The sequence below is a fragment of the Grus americana genome, chromosome 3, assembly GCF_028858705.1.
Source record: "Grus americana isolate bGruAme1 chromosome 3, bGruAme1.mat, whole genome shotgun sequence".
Taxonomy (NCBI): domain Eukaryota; kingdom Metazoa; phylum Chordata; class Aves; order Gruiformes; family Gruidae; genus Grus; species Grus americana.
This window is the reverse complement of record NC_072854.1, coordinates 66,194,543-66,214,147: the sequence shown is the minus strand read 5'-3', so window position 1 is coordinate 66,214,147 and position 19,605 is coordinate 66,194,543. Positions and strand designations below refer to the sequence as shown.

Here is a 19,605-nt window from a genome sequence, read left to right as displayed (position 1 = left end):
GGGCTTGGTCTGCGCCTCGTCCCCGGCGCCCGAGGCCGCGGGGCGAACAGCACCGGTGCCGCTGGACAGCGCCGGCGGCTCCGAGGCAGCGCGGCCCCGGTACCCGCGGGGCGTCCGCGGCGGCCCCGGCGGGCGGGGGGAGGCGGCCGGACCGCGCCTCCGCGGCGGCGGCGCGCCGAGGTCGGTCCCGAGGGCGAGGGCAGGCTGCTGTCCTGATGGCAGTCGCTGCCGCCGAGGCTCAGGATCTGGCCCTCCTGCCCCCTGGGAGAGGGCTTGCCCACAGAGCTGAAAGGGAGCGGCACGGGATTTTTCATTCCTCCCCCCGCCACTGCGCCGGCGGACGGTGCTTCCTCTGCAGTTCTGAGGAGAGAAAACTCGGCAGAAAAAAAGGGGGAGGAAGAAAGGCAGGAGGGAAAGGGGAGAAAGTTTGTTGACTTGCAGAGAGGTGAAGCTTTCCAGTGATTCCCACTGCACTTTGCACTGGAGACCTCCAGTCTGCCTGAAGCTGGAGGATGGAGGCAGAGCTGCCACCTGAGCTCGTAGCATTGCCCCTCGCGGGGAATGGGAGCACCCAGCTGGTGCCAGATACAGCCCTGCTGCCCCCGGCGCAGGGCACGGCCATGTTCACCGTCCACTGTGTGATCCCTTCGCTTTACCTGCTCATCATCACTGTGGGCTTGCTGGGAAACATCACCCTCATGAAGATCTTCATCTCCAACAGTGCCATGAGGAGCGTGCCCAACATCTTCATCTCCAGCCTCGCCGCCGGCGATCTGCTGCTTCTAGTGACCTGTGTGCCTGTGGACGCCTCCCGGTATTTCTCTGAGGAGTGGCTTTTTGGGGAGGTGGGCTGCAAACTTATCCCTGCCATCCAGCTCACCTCCGTTGGTGTCTCTGTCTTCACCCTCACTGCCCTCAGTGCTGACAGGTAGGAAAGCTCGTCTGCCCCTTCTCAGTCCCCTGCAGCTTGGGCTAAGGCTAGCTGGAGCTGGCATGAAAGGTAAAGCACCCCTCTGACAAGGTATCCTTGATTTGCAATCACCTCATTCCAACTTGTGAGGTGCCCATACTTCTCCTTCCCTCACTGACTGATGGCAAGTCTAGTACTAACTGAAATTAAAAGGTTTCTGGAAATGGTGTGCCTGGGCCTCCAACTTCCAGGGTACCAGCTGCAAGAACTGGGTTTAGTCCTGTCTTCTGCACCTCTGGGATGGTCCAGTAACAGCCCAGGTATTGAAATCTTATTCATTAGAGGAAGGTTTCAGATCCTAAGTATAATCCATGACAAGCCACGGTGATATGTCGACAGGCAGCAAGCAGCTTAAACCAAGTCAAGCACAGAGGTGCTTTTAATAGATTTGTTTCTTTCTGCTGAGAACGTATGTGTGTGTGTGTATTTGTGCCCTAACAGAAGAGCAAGTTACCAGAGGTGACTGCCAGAACTGGTTCAGCCTCTAAGAATTTGGAGGCACCAAACTGTTCTATTGTCATTGTCGGTCTTAAACTATTGGTTCAAACTATTCATTTTAGCTTCTTCTGAGCTTATAGAAAAGGAAAGAAAAAAAAAAAAGAAAAAAGAAAAAAAAAGAAAATCCCCCCAAACAAACTGGAAAGTAACACTTCCATCTCCAGTACTTGTCAAATTAGGAAGAAACGAAGAGCTGGAACCTAAGTTTTTCCTCCCAATTAATATAAATGGGTACTTAAGGGATTTATAGCAATTGGGTGGCTGTTGGACTGTGCTTCAGGCTCTGAAAGACAAAATCTTGCAGTGTAATTGGCAACCTGAAATTAAATTAAATTATCTTTCTTCCCTTCTCTAAGCAATTTTTTTTTTTAGCCAGAAATGAAAATGTTTAATTCCTTCATCGTGGGAATTACCCCATTTTCTTTTGTTGGATTTTAAACCGAACAAATGTATTACATTGGTGCATGATGTAAAGGCTTGAGTTCAGTAGTGTATCTTCACACTTACAGTAATATTTCTTTAAAACTTTTAATTCTTTTTTTTTACAGAGTATAACTGTAATTTATTTCTTTTTTTGCAGCCAGTTCAGTAAATAATTTGATTGCACCTGAGAGTAGTCTTCAGTTGCCATCAATTTCAGTGGTGTTTGAATCAGGACCTAAATAAAATACTTGCATATAAAGACTTTGTAACTTATGAAAATAGATTATATTTTTGAAGAAGAGCTTGCAAAATATACCTTAAAGTGAACACCTGTAACTCTCTGATTACCTCAGTTAAAGAGTATGTCAAAAGCTGTCCTTGGAGAGCCAAGCAAAACTTGCAGTTTTCTTTCTTCTCTATTTCCACTGTTTAGAAGCATGTCTGTGGTATCTTATTTGAAAAGGGAAGAAGTTATTTGCAGAGGAGATCATATCTCTAGTGAAATATAATGTGAAGGAATGCTGGTGGTTTAATATTTAAGGATTCACTCATTTACTTTTTATATAGCTTTGGAGCATTCATTGTTTGCTTTCTCCATAAAATTTTATATCCTTCTTTTAATATCAGTAAAGATTCAAGAAGTAATAATGCCAAATCTGTTTACACTGAATGCATTTAGAATTACACATCTTAGGAAACAACTACAGATGGTGTGCTGTGACCATATAAGCTTATAATAAATATGTTCCTGCAGCATTTTGGAGTCCACAGCATATACGAATACCAGAAACGGTGATACTAAGAATTTAAGAACTGTTTCTTTAACCTCTGCAGTTACATTTTCAATTACTGAGAACAAAACCCATTTCTTTTTCAGTCAGAAGAGCAGCCACTGACTTCAGAGACCAGTGTCTTATATCCTAGGGGCCCAAGTCATCTCTGAGTGAAGCTGGCTGGACTCGCAATGGAGTTTGGGTTGGACTCAGGTCTACTTTTTTGTATGGCAGACACTTGTGTTGAATTAAAGGGGAGGCACTGGTGTGGAGGGGTTTTTGTCATGCTAATTTGTAGCCAGATCCTAATGTCTGTCATCTTGACTAGATTGGTTATGGGTAGTTACGTGATCCTGGCAGATCAGGAGTGGTGGCAGCATCCTGCACCTAAGAGGATGCCATAGGATGTTAGCGGTTTGGAAAAGGCTAAAAGGCTCCATTATATTCCAGTACATATTTGGTCTGGTATACATCTTCTCAGTGATTCCTTGTATCACAGGTAATGCTCAAAGTATGTTTTAATATATGGTCATTAAAATCTTTCCTGCTTTTTGCTCCCTATTACCACAGGACTGTAGAGAACTCCGGACATTGATTACACTAAGGAACAGATTTATAAATATTTAGAGTTCTTTACAACGTGCCTGTGTGAATTAGGATAAGGGAGGTTGTCTTGGTTTCCACAGTGTAATTAGCACTTTTATTGTTTATGTGGAAATTCTGCATGGCAAATTACATGTATGTGATACATTTAACAACGGCTACAGAAGCAATAAACTCGGAATGATCATTACTTACAAACTGAAGCTATAAGGAAGGAAAAGTAGCATTCATTACATATATAACTTTTCTGAAGTTGCTTTATTTTGTATGGCTTTCTGTCACAGAAGTCTCTCTCAGCATCACTAGTGCTTTCAGTGTGACAAACATGCATCTTCTATATTAAAGCTTCATTATCTAGTACTGAGATTATTGGGGTTTTGGTTCGGTGGGGTTTTTTGTGTACAAACAAACACACTATTTAATTTGTAACAGTGCTTTCCAGACTTCCCTAGAGCACACTATCAGATTGAAATTGGCAGCACACAGCAGATCTGCCCAAGGTTGCCCATCCCCATCCCAGGAATAGCAGCTGGTCCCATCAAACAGCCCTTCCCACCCTTGAGCTCATGTGCGTCTGGCTGCCAGGGGTGGATGGTGGTGGCAGTGGTGGGGATGGTGGCAGCAGAGATGATGCAGTGGTGGCACTGGAGGTGCAGTGTGTTGCGGAGTGTTCCTCTCCTCTGGGGTGCAGAAGGCAGCACAGGAGCGGTGCTGGTGAGCCAGCCACCCCCTCTCACTGCCACGCAGGCGATGTGCAGGGATGGCACCCCTGGCCCTCATGGCCACTGCTCCTATTGATTTTCCTCTATTGCGGAGAAACCATACTGCCTCTAGAAACCTTAATGTTTTGTTGGTTTAAAACAGAAAAAAAAACAGAGAGTGGATGACAGAAAGAGAAAGCCTAATACTTGCAGTGGATGACAAATGGAAAAATGTAAGGGGATTGAGGGACAAAAATGTACAAAACAAAAGAAACAGGGAAGCAAAGTGACCATAGGGAAGAAGACCTCCAATAGCACTCGGCACACCCTAAAAGTGCCCATGGTGCTGGTGCCTGATGGCCAGGGGTGCACTTCCCAGAGGTGTGGATGGACAAAGAAATAAAAATGAGTCCCTTGTCTGACTTGCTTCTCCAGGTGACTAGGGCTAATCAACCATGTTGATGAGCAAGTCCAAGGACTTGGAGTGGTCTTGGATAAGGAGGGTAAAAATAAAGAGATGAGAAGTGTAGCCAGAGGGACTGCAGCATGGCACACATGAAGAAAAGGTGTGCCAGCATCTCCCCACTGCCAAAAGGACAGAAGCCAGGGATGAACCTGTCCTGAACTATGCCTGACTTGAACCATCCCATGAACTTGTTCACTGCTTCAGGAAGTGTTTTTCCAATTTACGCCCACGATGGGCCATGCAGTTAGCCCAGAGTGCAAACTAGGCCCATGAGGCTCCTCACACTCTTCTCAGGGCCGTTTTGTGCCAGGCAGGGACCCTAGGGTAAGGAAGCGGAGGAGCATGAGTATGGAAAGATGTGTCCAAGATGCCTTTCAGAGCTAGAGGGCTGGATGATGTGTAAACCATAGTGTGGAGGGGTGACTGGAGAAGCTCAGGGGCAGTAGATTGAGTGCTGCAGTGTGCACCTCTGGCCGTCACTTCATTGTTGTGTATGCTGATGAAAAGCAATTGTATCCAAAAAATGCCAAGACACCTGTGGTGAATAGACTATGAAGGAATAAGTGGCAGCTCCCTACAACAGCTTTAGATTTGTCCCACATACACTTTCCTTTTCTCTTTGGCTGTCATTTATGCCTCATTTTTGTGTGATCTGTAAAAATAGGATTAAATTCAATTCTGCTACTTTTTCTAGATTGAATTTTCTTTCTAATGAAGGGTTTAAATGTGTTAGCTCAAATACAGTCCTGCTGCACTCTAATGAAGGCAGTGAAGCTGAACAGTAGAGCAACTGGCCCTTACTGCAATTGAAATAGCATCTTCTTTGCATTCTTCCTAAAAAGCGTGACAGAAAGACACCTTTGATGAGACACATATTTGATAAACCAGGTAACAAAGTTATGTTTCATTAGTGCCATGAGTCCTTTCCTATATCTTAATAACAAAGGAGTTTGAAAATTTAAATTCATACTTAAATAACTAAACACATTGCCTGACTGAGATGCTTAAAATGTATCCTATAGATTCTGGTAGCTGAGCTATTTGATCCTTTTGTTTGCTTGTTTGTTTTATTTCTTTATGTATTTGCTTTAATTTTGGAAAATTGCAGTCTGTATTTTTAAAAGTGTAAAGAGACTCAAAAATGTTTTGTGCAATTTTAGTGTCTATGTGCTGACTTCTGACTACAACTGATGACAAAAGCCATTCTGGCTCAGTTTGCATGCCTATTATCTCCTACTTTTAGAGGGACCCAGGAAATGTTTTGAAGACATTCAAAAGTGTGAAAAAGTGCCATAGCAACAACTTTAGGATTTTTCATTAGTAAAATCACTCTTAACAAAAAAAAATCTTTTTATTCTTCTTCAGAATTTATTTAAAGTTTCTTCATTTGTTATGTCAGGTGCTGATTCAGGCTGAAATATAGTGATTGGAGACCTCTAAAATCCTCATTTCTTATTATATGCAATGGAGCAGGTGAAGCAGGAAAGCAGACATGATTTCTTTTTGAGCTGTAATAGTTGACATTCAGGGACCAAAGTGCCCTGACAAGGAAAGTAGTATTGAATGACATCCTGAAAATTACCTATAATTAACCAAGGAATAAAGAAAAAATAATCAAAGGTAAAATGCAAGACTATCTGTATAAAAATGATGCCTATAGTAGATGGGGAAACAAAATTATATGAAACCAGTAGAACTTCAAAATCTATAAGTAGAACTATGAAATTTTAGAAACTCTAGCACTTGAGATAAATGTATTGAATGAATACTTAATGAAGTACATTAAAAGAAATGATGATCCAGATGTTTTTCTCGCTGTAGGCTGTAGCAGTGTGGTTATAATTATGTGATAACAGACAAAGCAAAAGAAATTTAAAAGAGATTGGGCAAGCTTTGTTTCTCACTTTTTTTTTTCAGCTCACCCTTTATTTTGTATGTGCAAACTTAAATGACAAAATAAAGCTTGCCAGAACACCTTTTATGAAACTCTGGCATATTTTGTCAGGAGCAATCCTTTTTGTCAAGTTAATAAGTGAAGCCTGTCCTCATCTGTCCCCATCCCAAGATGTTCTAGTTCATTTGTATCCTATGATCCTATGTATCCATTCCATACAGCTAAAAGGAATATGAAGGAAAATATTCCTGAAAGAAAAAAAGAGCAGGGGAAAAAAAAACCCCATGCAACAATGCAGGAGAAATTATATATCTGGAGTAGATTAAGGAATTACCTATTTTAGCATAAGTTTGTTCAAGTGGATGCCCCCTCCCTGGCAATGTTCAAGGCCAGGTTGGATGGGGCTTTGGGCAACGTGGTCTAGTGGAGGGTGTCCCTGCCCATGGCAGGGGGGTTGGAACTAGGTGGTCTTTGAGGTCCCTTCCAACCCAAATGGTTCTGTGATTCTGTGATTCTAAGTCAGGCAATTCAAGTCAGCTGTTGGAGAAGTTCCTCTTGTGACCGTCTTTACACAGCTGAAAATGATTTCTCAGCAAATAACATTTTCCTCCCAAGTTAGGCAATTTTTTCTGAACCTTCATACAGACACACGCATCTGTTAAACTCCTGCCTTTGTGCGCGTGTCCTGCGTGTGCTCTTCAACTAATACGGAGGCAGCTTAGTCCTGAGCATGGCAAAGTGAGAAATGGCTGTGGTGTTTATCCTAGTCACTGACCAATGCAATGTCTGTGCTGTCCTGGCAGCAGCCAATTTTGCTTTGATTAATGCAAATGCCAGTGTCCCGTAGCCTTTCCTAGGTTGCAACCTAAATCCTGAGAAACTGTTACAAAACCACGTCTTCTGTTTCCTGTTTCTTTGATCAGTTCAGTAAAAGCCCGTGTCCGTGGCAGACAAAATAGCTGCTAAGCAGCAGATCCAGCTGAATTCTTGGCAAGCAGGCCTGAATGTAGATCTTCATGCACTTATTTTGTTGGTCTCTCCCTATACCATGGTATAGAATTTCCTCACATATTACACTGCAATGGGTTTATCCAAATTGGACTGTTGGAATCCTCAAGTCCGCATTCAGCAGGTCCTCAGAAATACTGTCAAAGATCAAATATGCTCTACCCATGCTCTCTCTGAGGAAAAGATTTCACGTTTTCTGTGATGATAAATTTGTTAGAGAATAAATAATAAATATCTTTTATGTATGTGCAGAGTGATGGATCTCTCAAATATCCTTCCCAAAAGGGACAATTTAATTGAATCCTGATTTAAAATATTTTAATTATAGAAGAGCTGGTGTATTTCTCATATAGGTTTTGCTGCAGGACCATTCTTCCAGACTATATATTCCTAGTGCTAAATTCTTCTTGTCTTTTTTATATGTACTAATGAAACAAGGCATATGCAGTCACAGTCCCTGTGTACCTCCACTACTAACTTCTAAATCCATGCTGAGATTCAGCCCAATTTGACAGTGTGATTAGAAATAGCAAGTAAGTTCTTACAAGTTCATGAAATTTGTGGAAGGTAAGAGGAAACCTACTTTGGTGTCCATTGAAGAGAAGTGTGTTTTGGAATTAACTTGCACAACTTGTCAGATGTCAGAGAAAATAACCAAGAGACAAACAATCCATACAAACCTTGGTGTAATTAGTTCTGTTGCATGTAGATTTAACTGTGTATTTCCAGCTTTATATGAGCACATGTACATATAAAATTGTGGTATGTGTATGAATATGAGAGAAATGGATTATTCTGATATGTTATCATTCTATCTTGTATGATTCTCTTTTGTCCTTCACATGACTATCCCAAATATTGTTTCATTTTTTCCAACTAATTTTCACAGTTTTTTTTTTTTAACAGTGTAATGTTTCTTCTTTGGATCCAAGTTTATTTGATTGTTTGTATTTTAAGGATTGCTATATTAACTTTTTTCTCTGTGATTTTTTAATGTTCCTTTTTTTTTTCACTATGGTAAAATATGCTTGTTTTTTTTCCATCTACATTGATTTAAATGCAAAATTACAACAGATGTTCCAAATTAAATTGAACTGGAAACAAGTTTAAAAGTGACAGAGTGAGGCCTTCCAAATTATGATACTGGAGCAAATAAATGAAATTGCAGCTTTCTGAATTTAGAAATTAGAGATTTGGGGTCCAGATTCTCAAAATGGTAAAATCTAAGTCTATTCAAGATACATTAATAGAAGTTTGGTTATTTAATTCTTCCTGGCTTGTAACATTTCTGAAAATCATCTGATCATGTAATATTCTCCTCAATAGTTATGTTACCTGCCATGGCATGGACTATTACTGAATTTATCAAGGAAATGGGAGGAATGATTTTGTAAGAGCAACAATTTTATAAAGGTAAATTGGCACTACGCATACTTTACAACTAGGGATTTCTGCTTCCAGGCATTTTAGTTTCTGTAACTGATATTTTTATTGACCTTCTGCTCCAGCACTGATGATTTTATGAGACCTTCATTCAAGTGTGTGTGGATATCATTGCTGGGAGTCATGCAGTAAGCATATGATGGATATGCAGATAGGCGTACATCTCATCAATCTAAAGGCAGGGGTATCAACAAGATTTGGGTCAAGCCCATTTGGGGAAATGTTTCTCTTTCCTCATACTCCTTTGACCCTTCAAGATTCAGAATATAAACTCTGAAGGAATAAGACAGGATTAAGTGTGGTTTTATAAGATTTTTTTTCTTACAATAGGATTATAGTGAGGAAGAAGTAATATGACTAGACGGAGAACAGAGCACTAGGGAACAGAGCCAAACAGTACATAAGTTTGTCTGGGCTATGTATTGCAACGCCTACTCTCTAACCTAGGTGTTGACCTTCCCCTCCTCCTGTCCACCCCTCATGAGCAGAATCCAAAATCCATAATTCCAAATTAGTGTTGGAATGAGGTCAATGCTCTGGAAAGGCAATAAAAGCCAAGAGAATATACACGCTAAGCTGCCTCATACTTCCCAGTGGGAAATGCTAAATCCAGGGGTTTGTATGATGCAGCCTGGTAAGAATAAGGTTCTGTCCTCACTGATGAAATGTTAATTTTGAGCCACTGTTTAGCAGGCCTGGGCAATGAATCCTGGACACTCTGGCTGAATGAATGTTCCATTTTGTTCTTGGAGAGACAGGTACCTTTGCCACAGCTGTTTTGTGAAGGTTAATGACTTCAGTGTGCTCCAGCCATTATTTAAACACAACTTTGAGATCAGGCTCCTCAGCTTTGCTGTGCTTAGTTTCAGGATCCCAATGAAGCTTAGATGCAAACCGAGTAGGTCTGGTCACGGGAGCTCCTGGCATGCACAGCAGGGGAGATGCAGCTGCTTGCGTAATTTAAAAGTCAAGAAAGAAGGAGCAGAGCAGGCCGGGGTAGGCCAGCCATTGCATGAGGCTTCTGGGTGTGGTTTTGTTATGCACATATGTTTGTTTGCACATATATATGTGTGTATATATTTATATATACACGCACAAAAACATATTCCGCAGTGCCAAAACATAGTCCTGAGCACTGGAAGTCAACCACTTGTCAAACTGCTAGAGCAGCCCATAGTGTGCCTTTGACCTGGGTCCATCAATACTCACCTAAACATTTTCTAGGCATCATTCAGGATTAAAAACAAGCCCAGGGGCCATTACCAACAGAAGTGTAAACTGCCTATCTTGTTTGGATGGGGTGGTCTCATATTGGGAGATTAAAGAGTTAAAGGCATGGTCGTGGGTGTCCAGCCAATGCATAGGTTCTGGCACTGTTTCATTTGCTAATATAGACGTAGCATAAGTTTTTGTTAGATTTGTCTCCTGGTTGCCTTCCTCTTCCTCTCGCCTCTCCTCTCCTCTCCTCTCCTCTCCTCTCCTCTCCTCTCCTCTCCTCTCCTCTCCTCTCCTCTCCTCTCCTCCTCCTCTCCTCTCCTCTCCTCTCCTTTCCCCGCCTTCTCTTCATTTTCACAGTAGAAACTTAGAGAAACTGCAACTCTGCTGAAGATGTATTTGTCTATCTTAAGATAGGTAAAATATGTTGATTAGCAACTTGGCATTATTAAACATAAATATAAATCTACTGGGAATACTGACATATATGAACTCTTCTAAATAATAGTCAGTGAAACAATTTACTATTACTGCTCTTGGGAGGCAAATTGAACAAATTGCTAATGGTACTTTTAACTAGTGCAGTTTTACGTAAACAGGCTTAGACAAATAGGAGTAAAAGGCCAGATTGCAGGCTGTGAGCTAGCATTGCAACATTTGTACTAGCTTGTAAGAAATATAGTTAGCTAGTGTGGAGTGAATAGCAAGAGAAAGAAGTTGCAAGAGAAGAAAAATTAAAAGGAGAGAGGAAATTTATCCTCTAAAACACTGGGAGGGCAGGACAGGTAATATGCTTCATGCAGGAAAAAATCCCACCCTGGGAATCTTATGTTTTGATTCATTTCAGGGTGGAGAAATCATCATCCAAAAGACTAAATCAGACTTTTTTGTTGAAGAATTATTGATACTTTTTGGCTTAACAGAGCATATTTCTATAGAGGGGAAAACTTTTTCCACTTAGGGAAATCTTAGGATTTTCCCCCTGAGAAACACAGAACACCTGCCATTGACATTAATTTTAATTAATTTTAATTGTGTTTACACATGGTCTGCTAGTCTTCATTTCAAACACTATTCATTATATACAGCTACCAGACCTCTGAGATGCTCACTCCTGGTGAATGCAATTCTCTGCACTTAAGAGATAAGCACAGAACAGAAACATTAGGACTAAATATAAAAAACTTCAGGAAATCTACTTTAAATTTCAAGAATTTAAAAGAATAAAACTGAATAAATGCAAATCTCAGACTGTTTGTGTTGTGAAAGAAGTTCCCACAACACTGGACATCAAATGATTCCACATTGTTTTCAGCTAGATAAACTGTTCTCCTCTTAATGATGCAACCGCTGTTGAGACAACAGAACTGCCCATACAAGGAAAAGGGATTTGGCCCCATCCAAAATTTCATTCTACTTTAATGGAGTGGGCTAAAACTGGACTGTAACTGGACACTATATTAGTATTTTTAATAAATATTGACCATATAGTCATGTTTCCTATTCAGATATATTTACATCCTTTCATATTGTTAGGCTAAATGCTGTCTTTTTGTGTTTGAAGTCTTCATGCAAAGACAGAATAAAATGCTAACATAGAAATGGTTTTGATAAATGACTCGAGGACTCGAGTTTGCAGGAAATGCAGTACTATGACACAGCAACATCACTTAAAACAGAAGCTTTATAATAAAGCCAATGATACCAACCCCACCAGATCCAGGATTAAAATGCAAATTAAATTAAAGTATGGATCAAAGTGGTATGGATCTGCCTTGCCTGCTTGGTTTATGACAGTTCATTATTATAGTTATTTATTAGCATTGGGATGGCCTGTAGGAAGCTGGATGATCAGTCAGGGTCCTATTTGTGGTAGGTGCTGTATGAACAGGAACAAGAAGAAAGTCCATGACCTGAAGGGTTTTTAAGTAGAGACAATGCAAGATACAGAAATGAAAGGACAAGGAAATATTGAGACAATTCTGGTTAGAATGGCAGGCTGTAATCATAGGCCAGTGGCTGCCTAAGTATCGTCTCTTATCTGTTTTGGTTTTTCTTTTTAACTTGTTTTTGAAGGGCATCACGACAAAGTGCTCTAGAAAAAGAGGCAGTGCTGCAACAGAGGAACAGCTTAGGACTACTCATGAAGCAGCTTCTTTTGGAGTCAGGTGCGTGGGAGGGGAACGGCATTGTGGACTCTGGCAGACGGAGACAGGAGTAGAGCTTCCCATACTAATTTGGAGCTGAGAAATACCTTTGCGAAGGCCTTTAACAACAAAGATGGGGAAGAGTAGATAAGCTATACCGGAGTTTAGAAGGTAGCAACGTGTTATAACTCTGGAAGAAGAGGTTATTCTTTCATCAATTTTTTTTTTTGATTGTGTGGAAGGGAGGAGATTGCTTTATAATGAAAATTCACTATACAAACAAAGCCAGTATCTGTAGAATGGTTTTGTGCTTGTGTCTGTTGGCAGAAACCACGGTTTCAAAGAAAGGAAACTTATTATAAAAGTATTTCCTGAGTTGGGATGCCTTTGTCAGTGGTGATAATGATAGAGGATGTAGGAAGAGAGAATTTACATGAAGGCTTTTAATTAAAACCAAATGCATATTTATAATTATTTCCTGGTCTTCATGGCAACCTATAATTTTCTTTTTTTCATCAGTGAAGTAAAAGAAAAGATGGATTTTGCTTGCTAATTTGACTAAATAATTTGCACCCTTACCCTGATTTACCAGTGTTGTTTTATTGATAGAAAAGATGCCCTTTGTAATTTAAGTGGCTGGTGGTATGTTTTAGCCTCATACTGGTTTTATACAAAGGAAGAAGCTGGGTATTCATTTTGGGAACAGTTCTAATTTCACTCAGTTTACATTTGGTTCTATCTGTAACCTATCTCTTTTTACTCCGTATCTTGTCAGAGATATAAACAAGATGACAGATTTTGTAAAGCACTTAGTGCCTTTTCTTTCCCTTAGATGCCGAGTACTGTGCAGGGCTGAGTCCTAGGAAGAAGAGTGCCATCTTATAGTCAGCTGAAGTAGCAAGCAGAATTTTGATAGGGTTAAAGTAGAAGTTTTTGGGGCTGAACCTGGCTGTTTTTGTAAAAAAGGGCACTCTGCTCCAATGCCTTCCAACTTGGAGTCAGTTGTAGCTCAGGGGAAGGCATGCTATTTGCTGAAACAGCAATATATGCCAAGGCACAAATATATGCCACATTTTCTGCTACTGTAAAGGCTTTCAAAAAGGTCTCCTGTTTAGATATTAACCAGACCAAATGCTGCTAAAACAATTAATTGTACACTGTCTTGGGGGACAGGACTGTGGTCAAAATAGTTGCAGTGGAAAAAGAGGGAAAAAAACCCTGTAGCACGAAACATGATTTTCATCCAACATCCTTCCCTGCCACAAAGTCCCCAAATCAGCTCTTCTCCAGCCATGTAAAGTTGTAAAGAAATGAGCAGATGTAACGACTTGACGTCACCTCAGTTGAATGAAATGGTCTGTCTTTATGTAATGAAATCAAGGGAGACAGCAATAGGAAGCAAATTATAGAATAATAAGGTCACAGTTTGTGCTGTGGAGCATTCATGCTTTGTGCAGAAGCTTCTATCCTTCCCACGGCAGTGTAAAGAATTCTTTACACCTTGGTGTCCAGGGAGTTTCTCACGGTGTGTTAGAAGAAATGGTAAACATAAATTAACAAGGACAGTTCACTGAGTTTGATTTTCTACTCTGTAACAACAGTGAAGACACAATAAACATCCTCTCTCTGAATTCAGAGAGGATATGAAAATAAATAGCAATTATTTTTAATTATTTAGTGATAAGACAATTTATCACAGTCCTGAGAAAGAGGACTCCAAGGCACGTTTTAACTCAAATATTCTCTGAAGAAAAAAATTGCTAGGGTACCAAGACAGTGCTCTGCTCCAGACATGTTCATGCCATAGCCATTTCCAGTGTTGGTTTCCAGCAAACTCGGAACCTGCTGCATGGGGATATAGCTTTTAACCGCAGTTCCTCAAACATCTGCTGAAGGTTTTGAGGGGTTATGATGTACCTGTCAGGACCTGCAAATCAGCCACAAAGGGTATTTGGGATCACAACTCCATTTCACATCATTCCCTTCAGCAACCATGTTGTATTTAGCCATAACCTAACTGTGGGTATGTATTCAGACACCTGTTCATATCCATACATATTTATTTTGTGTATGCATGTATATGTATCTACATGCATGGATAAGGAGTTCTATCACCAAGTAGAAACATCGAAGTTAGAGTTCTTCTCACTCTAAGCTCATTGTATAGCTAATAGAGAAAAATAAGCACCTCAGAGGGTGATTTGATGCACCTAAAACCTGATTCACCCTTTGAACGTACATCTCTACTGACTAGAAAGACCTTAACATAAATAAAGTTATGTACTTGGAGTATGAATCTCTCCTTGACTCCCTTCTGTCTGTTAAACTTTTCTTTAGATGTTAAAGAAAAATAACTTTTCCATTTCTGAAAACTTCTGCAATTTCAATAAAAACCCTTACCCATCCCAAATCAAATCAAAACTAGAAACAAAAAATTGAAGAAGAAAAAAAGCAACCTTCCAAATTACCACAGCTTAGACAAAATGAAATGTTTTGTTCAATGTTCAGTTTTTAATGAAAACATTAAAACATAGTTTACTTACATTTTGAAAATAAATGTTTTCAAAATAAATTTAAAATCTGAGTAAAACATTAAGGTATCTTGAAATAATTTTCTCAAAATATATTTGGCCTTCTAAACCTGACCTTTTCTTGTGGTGAGTTTCCATTTGTATCACCTTCTGCAACAATTCTTTTGTTTAATAAAAGAGTTCCTGACCAGAGTCTACTTCGATTCATTTATTTTACTTTGCTGTAGCGTGATATTTCCATTCTCTGCAATACTTACTGTTTTCATTGTAATGGTTATGAAATTATCAATTCTGCAAAGGTTTATATGTAATCATATATTAGGAGACAGTTTCCCAAAACGCGGAATAGAGCAGCAGCCTCCAATTTTTTATGTGGAAACATTTACTTTCTTTAAGAGTTTAATACTTCTGCAGAGGCCGTTGGGAGTCATTCCTGCCTGACTTTATGAAGATGCTTATGTTCTAGGCATTACAGTCAGGACAGTATATCTGTGTGCAGAAAGGTGCTGGGGTCGGAAGGCAAGAGCCACCACGGCAGCGGCTGTCGCTGGTCTGGCAAGAGGCAGATAACGCTGATTACGGTCCCGCGCTCCCAGGGGGCTGGTGGAGTCCGAGAGTGGGAAAGCCGTGGTGGCGGGCAGGAGGGACTCCTGGGCTGCGGGAGCCGAGGCAGGAAACAAGCTCCAGCGTGCACGTGCTGGTTTGAACGCGAGGTGGAAGTATGGAGGTGGGATGTGCGTTTGTGGATTTGCTGGGAGGATTTGGGGAAAGAAAGAGCGGAGTCATGGGTGCTTCTGTGCTTTCACCAGGCTGGCACAGAATGGGCACCTACAGCCACAGGTTGAATCCAGGGCTTCTTCTGCCACTTCTGGCAGGTGTATATGCAGATGAAGTTAGAGGTTTAGAGAATGCAAGCTTAAGAAAGATTACGAATCCATTGACTTTTCAAATAAGAACAAAATATGACATTATTTTAATCAAAGGTATGAAGTGGCCTTATGAATCACATGTTGAATTTGAAAAGATACCTTTTAACCTGCATCTGTGTTTTGATCAATTTCAGGTACAAAGCAATTGTAAATCCCATGGACATCCAGACCTCCAGTGCAGTGCTATGGACCTGTGTTAAAGCCATTGCCATCTGGGTAATGTCCATGCTCCTAGCAGTTCCTGAAGTGGTGTTCTCCCAGCTGGCCCACATCAATGACACGAATAATGCCACTTTCACAGCGTGCATACCATACCCCATGACAGATGATATGCACCCGAAGATCCATTCTGTGCTGATTTTCCTTGTGTATTTCCTTATCCCTCTTGCCATTATCACTATCTACTACTATCATATTGCGAAGAGTTTAATAACAAGTGCTCACAACATCCCTGGAGAATACAGTGAGCATTCAAAAAGACAGGTAAGCAATTTGCTTTTTACATCCCGATGAAAGATTTGTGTGCTGTATACACTTGTAAATGAAAGTACAGGAACTATAACATCCAAATTATTGGATTTCACAGGGGATTAGTTCAGTTTCCACATGCATGAACTAAGCCGAGGATTATCTGAAAAATCTCCTTGTTTTCACAATTACTCAGTATTAAGCCCAATATGTAGATGAATATGAGCAAGGAAAAATATAAATTCAATGCCATCAATGCATATTCCTAACAAGAAATAAGATGGGTATATGTGTTTTTATGTGTTGCTAGTGTAACCATTACTTGTGTTCTTACTGAGGAACAATGTTTTTGTAGTTAATGCTTCCTGTAGTCAGGCATCACCTATCTCTATAAGCAGCCATTTTGGGAAGAAATCTTGCATGAACTTTTTGAGAATTCTCCCTGTTTTATTTGTATTTGGAAATGAAAAAACCCTGACATAGGCAGGGGGAATTTTCTTAGGGGATCTAAGGTTCTTCTCAGACAAAGGAGTGCTGAAAACATGAGCTCAGAGCATTAACTGATTCTTTTTTTGGCTTACTCAGTAAATCTTTCTTGGATACAATCCTGAACTCGCACTTTTCTAATACCCTTTCTACTACAGATGCTATAAAACTTTTGGTACAGGTTCTGTATGCCTTTGAGACTAAGCGTTTTAAAGTGCTGGACAAAGTGATCTTCCCTGTAAGGCACGGGAAACAATAAGATAGCAACCGGCTGTTCGTTAGCAGGAACAGTTATATATACAAACAGCTTTTACAATGGAAGTGCCTCAACCACTTTACAAAAGCGTTGATATTGATAGAGAAAAATATTTACACCCATTAAAACAATTTGGAAGGGTTTTCTCAGCCAATGTTTTAGAAAATGTCTTTATACTCACTGAAACTCTTTGCATATATAGCATGTACATATTCTTTTAAAAGGAAAGACTACATTCCCTCATGTCCTTTTTGCCCAGCATTCATTTCTACTCTAGCCTGTTTCTTGTCAAAAATGCATACATATTAGCACTTCCTGTAGTATTTTATTTTCCTGTGAAATATAGAGAGCCTTTTGGTTGAACCCTCAGGATGGAAACAATATTTAATTTATATCACATTTCCGAACCCACATGTATTTTCAAAGTAAGAACACATTTTTTCATTCTACTTAGGTTTTTTTTTCTTTTTGGTAATCTATGAGGCTCAGAGGAATAGAAAATTCCCAGCAAGAGAAAGTGAATTCAGACTATTGCTATCAACTCACGTTTCTTTAGGCCATAGTACAGAAGTGTAATATTCACCCTATGCCTCTGTGCCTTTTAGTCTGCCTTTGCAATCTGGCTGAGTGCAAATCCTACCCAATTGGAATGGCAGAGTTTTCCCGCCTTTTGTGAATTCCCCACTGGTTTTGATTTAGGCGGAGCCAAGAAATCTACTTACAGATGTATTTCACAGATTTTGAAACCCTGTTAGAATAGATTCACTTGAATTTTTCAGGTTAAAATTGATAGAAAATTGACCAAAGCCAGAAAATTTTCCTGCCTCTGCAAAACTTTGGTACCTGATATACATAATAAATCTCCTGGGAAGAAGGCCTCCCTTGGGTGCCTTCTACCTTGCCAGTTTCCCTCCCTCTCTCAGTTTGGAACCGCTCTGTAGGCTCATTTCCTGTCAACTTTTCAGCCACTCTCACTATCTACATTGTAATTCAATTATACTTTAGCACTGCAATTAAGGTACATTTCTTTCATGTCATTATTGAAGATTAACTGAACCTTTCACCTTACCCTGGAATTAAGGTGCTTCAGACTGTGCAACGCAGTTCTGGCGGTTTGCCTAGGAGAGAGGTGCAAGCTGAGGCATTTCAGGCAAAATAATGGGATGTAACTACCATTGTACAGCTAAAACCCTAGCAATGACTCTACACTTCACTCACGGTGTCTCTACATTTCAAAGCAAATGGTTTCTAAATAGCTTTCTAACTAAAGCTAGGTTTCGAGCCAAGCACTGAGATCTCATCAGAAAAGGTTATATTTCAATGGCATCCTTTGATGCGTGCTTTCAGGCTAAAAGCCAATGTTTACTTGGGTCATGAATCACTCTTGCTGTGTATAAGCGCAACCTTCTGTAACTGCAAACAGCTAGGGTCCGTCACTGAAAGTAAACTGAAAGTGGGAAAGGAAAGTAAATGAGATGGAAAAAGTAATTCAGCCCCTGAAGAAAGCATTTTTACTGTCCTCACTTACGATAGTTGTTAAAGTTAATATAAAGCAAAATGCTACATGTTTTAATTAAGTCTGTTATGTGGAGTTGTTCTATTCGTTGTTGTTCATTTGGGTTCTCTTCATCTTTTTAGATGGAAACTCGGAAACGCCTGGCAAAAATTGTTCTAGTTTTTGTTGGCCTCTTTGCTATCTGCTGGTTTCCTAACCATGTGCTCTACATGTACCGATCTTTTAATTACAATGAGATTGATCCATCGACAGGACATATGGTTGTTACCTTAGTGGCCCGAGTGCTAAGCTTCTGCAACTCTTGTGTCAACCCGTTTGCACTGTATTTTCTCAGTGAGAGTTTTAGAAGACATTTCAACAACCAGCTTCGCTGCAGGAGGAAAGCTCAGCAAGAGAGATCTGCCAGCTACTTGCGCAACTCTTCCGCCATTCAAATGACTTCCCTGAAAAGCAATACCAGGAACACAGTGACTAGCATGACACAACTGAATGGGCACAACTTGAAACAAGAAATGTCATTATGATTTAATAGGTGTGATTTTTGACTGTGGAACAAATTTGAACTTTTTCTTTGCAGTTTGTAACTCACTTTTGGTTCTCATATCCTTAGACCGTCTGAGTCCTCAGCGCAGAGGATATGTTAAAGTCTGGCCGATCTGAGGTTATTTCACACCTAGTCTTACTTTTAGACAGAAGTGAAGAGTACGTTTTATTGAGAAAATAAAACTGGCTGGCTTCATATTGTACTTTAAAGGAGATGCTAATATATGTTTAACATATAAGAAAAGAAAATAATGAATATTAGTGTAGCTGATCTAACATTGCTTTAAAAAGTATCGATTTTCTGATCTGAAAAATATGTATTTTTAAGTGAATATTGATCCAAGCTTATGTCTTACTCTAATAGATTTTGCATGATTTTAGCTGTGCTGTGTGTACAAGCATTGCTCATTAAGACTGGTAGGCGTTTTTTGAACCAAGTAAGGAGCCATTGCAATGTATAGATTCTAGTTTCAGATAAAAAAAATATTCAAGTATCGAGTGCCAAATCTTTACCTGATTTAAATCTGCCTTGTTTTTTCACTTTGGCAGACATACAGATGAGAATTTACTTTTGGGGGTTCTGTTTGCTGTTGAGGTCAGAAGATTATCTGCTAAAATTACATTCTTTTTCATGATGAACATCTTGAAAGAAAAATGTTGTGTGCAACATGCAGGTTTTCTAGAACTCAGTGGCTGAAAGCTCATTTCTCTGATTTGTTAAGACTGTGATATCGT

The 19,605-nt window shown here is 40.1% G+C and overlaps 1 protein-coding gene across 2 annotated transcripts; it reads left to right on the top strand.

The window, feature by feature from the left end:
• The first annotated feature begins 37 nt into the window (after positions 1-37).
• NMBR (neuromedin B receptor) lies at positions 38-19,075 on the top strand. 2 transcript variants are annotated; one of them, XM_054819525.1, is made up of 3 exons: positions 38-928; positions 15,736-16,084; positions 18,450-19,075. In XM_054819525.1, exons 1-3 carry the CDS (start codon positions 513-515, stop codon positions 18,849-18,851), a joined length of 1,167 nt encoding a protein of 388 aa, XP_054675500.1. In that variant the 5' UTR covers positions 38-512; the 3' UTR covers positions 18,852-19,075. The 2 variants fall into 2 exon arrangements, with proteins under 2 accessions (XP_054675500.1, XP_054675501.1); XM_054819526.1 differs by lacking the exon at positions 38-928 and adding an exon at positions 1,085-1,230.
• Positions 19,076-19,605: the final 530 nt, after the last annotated feature.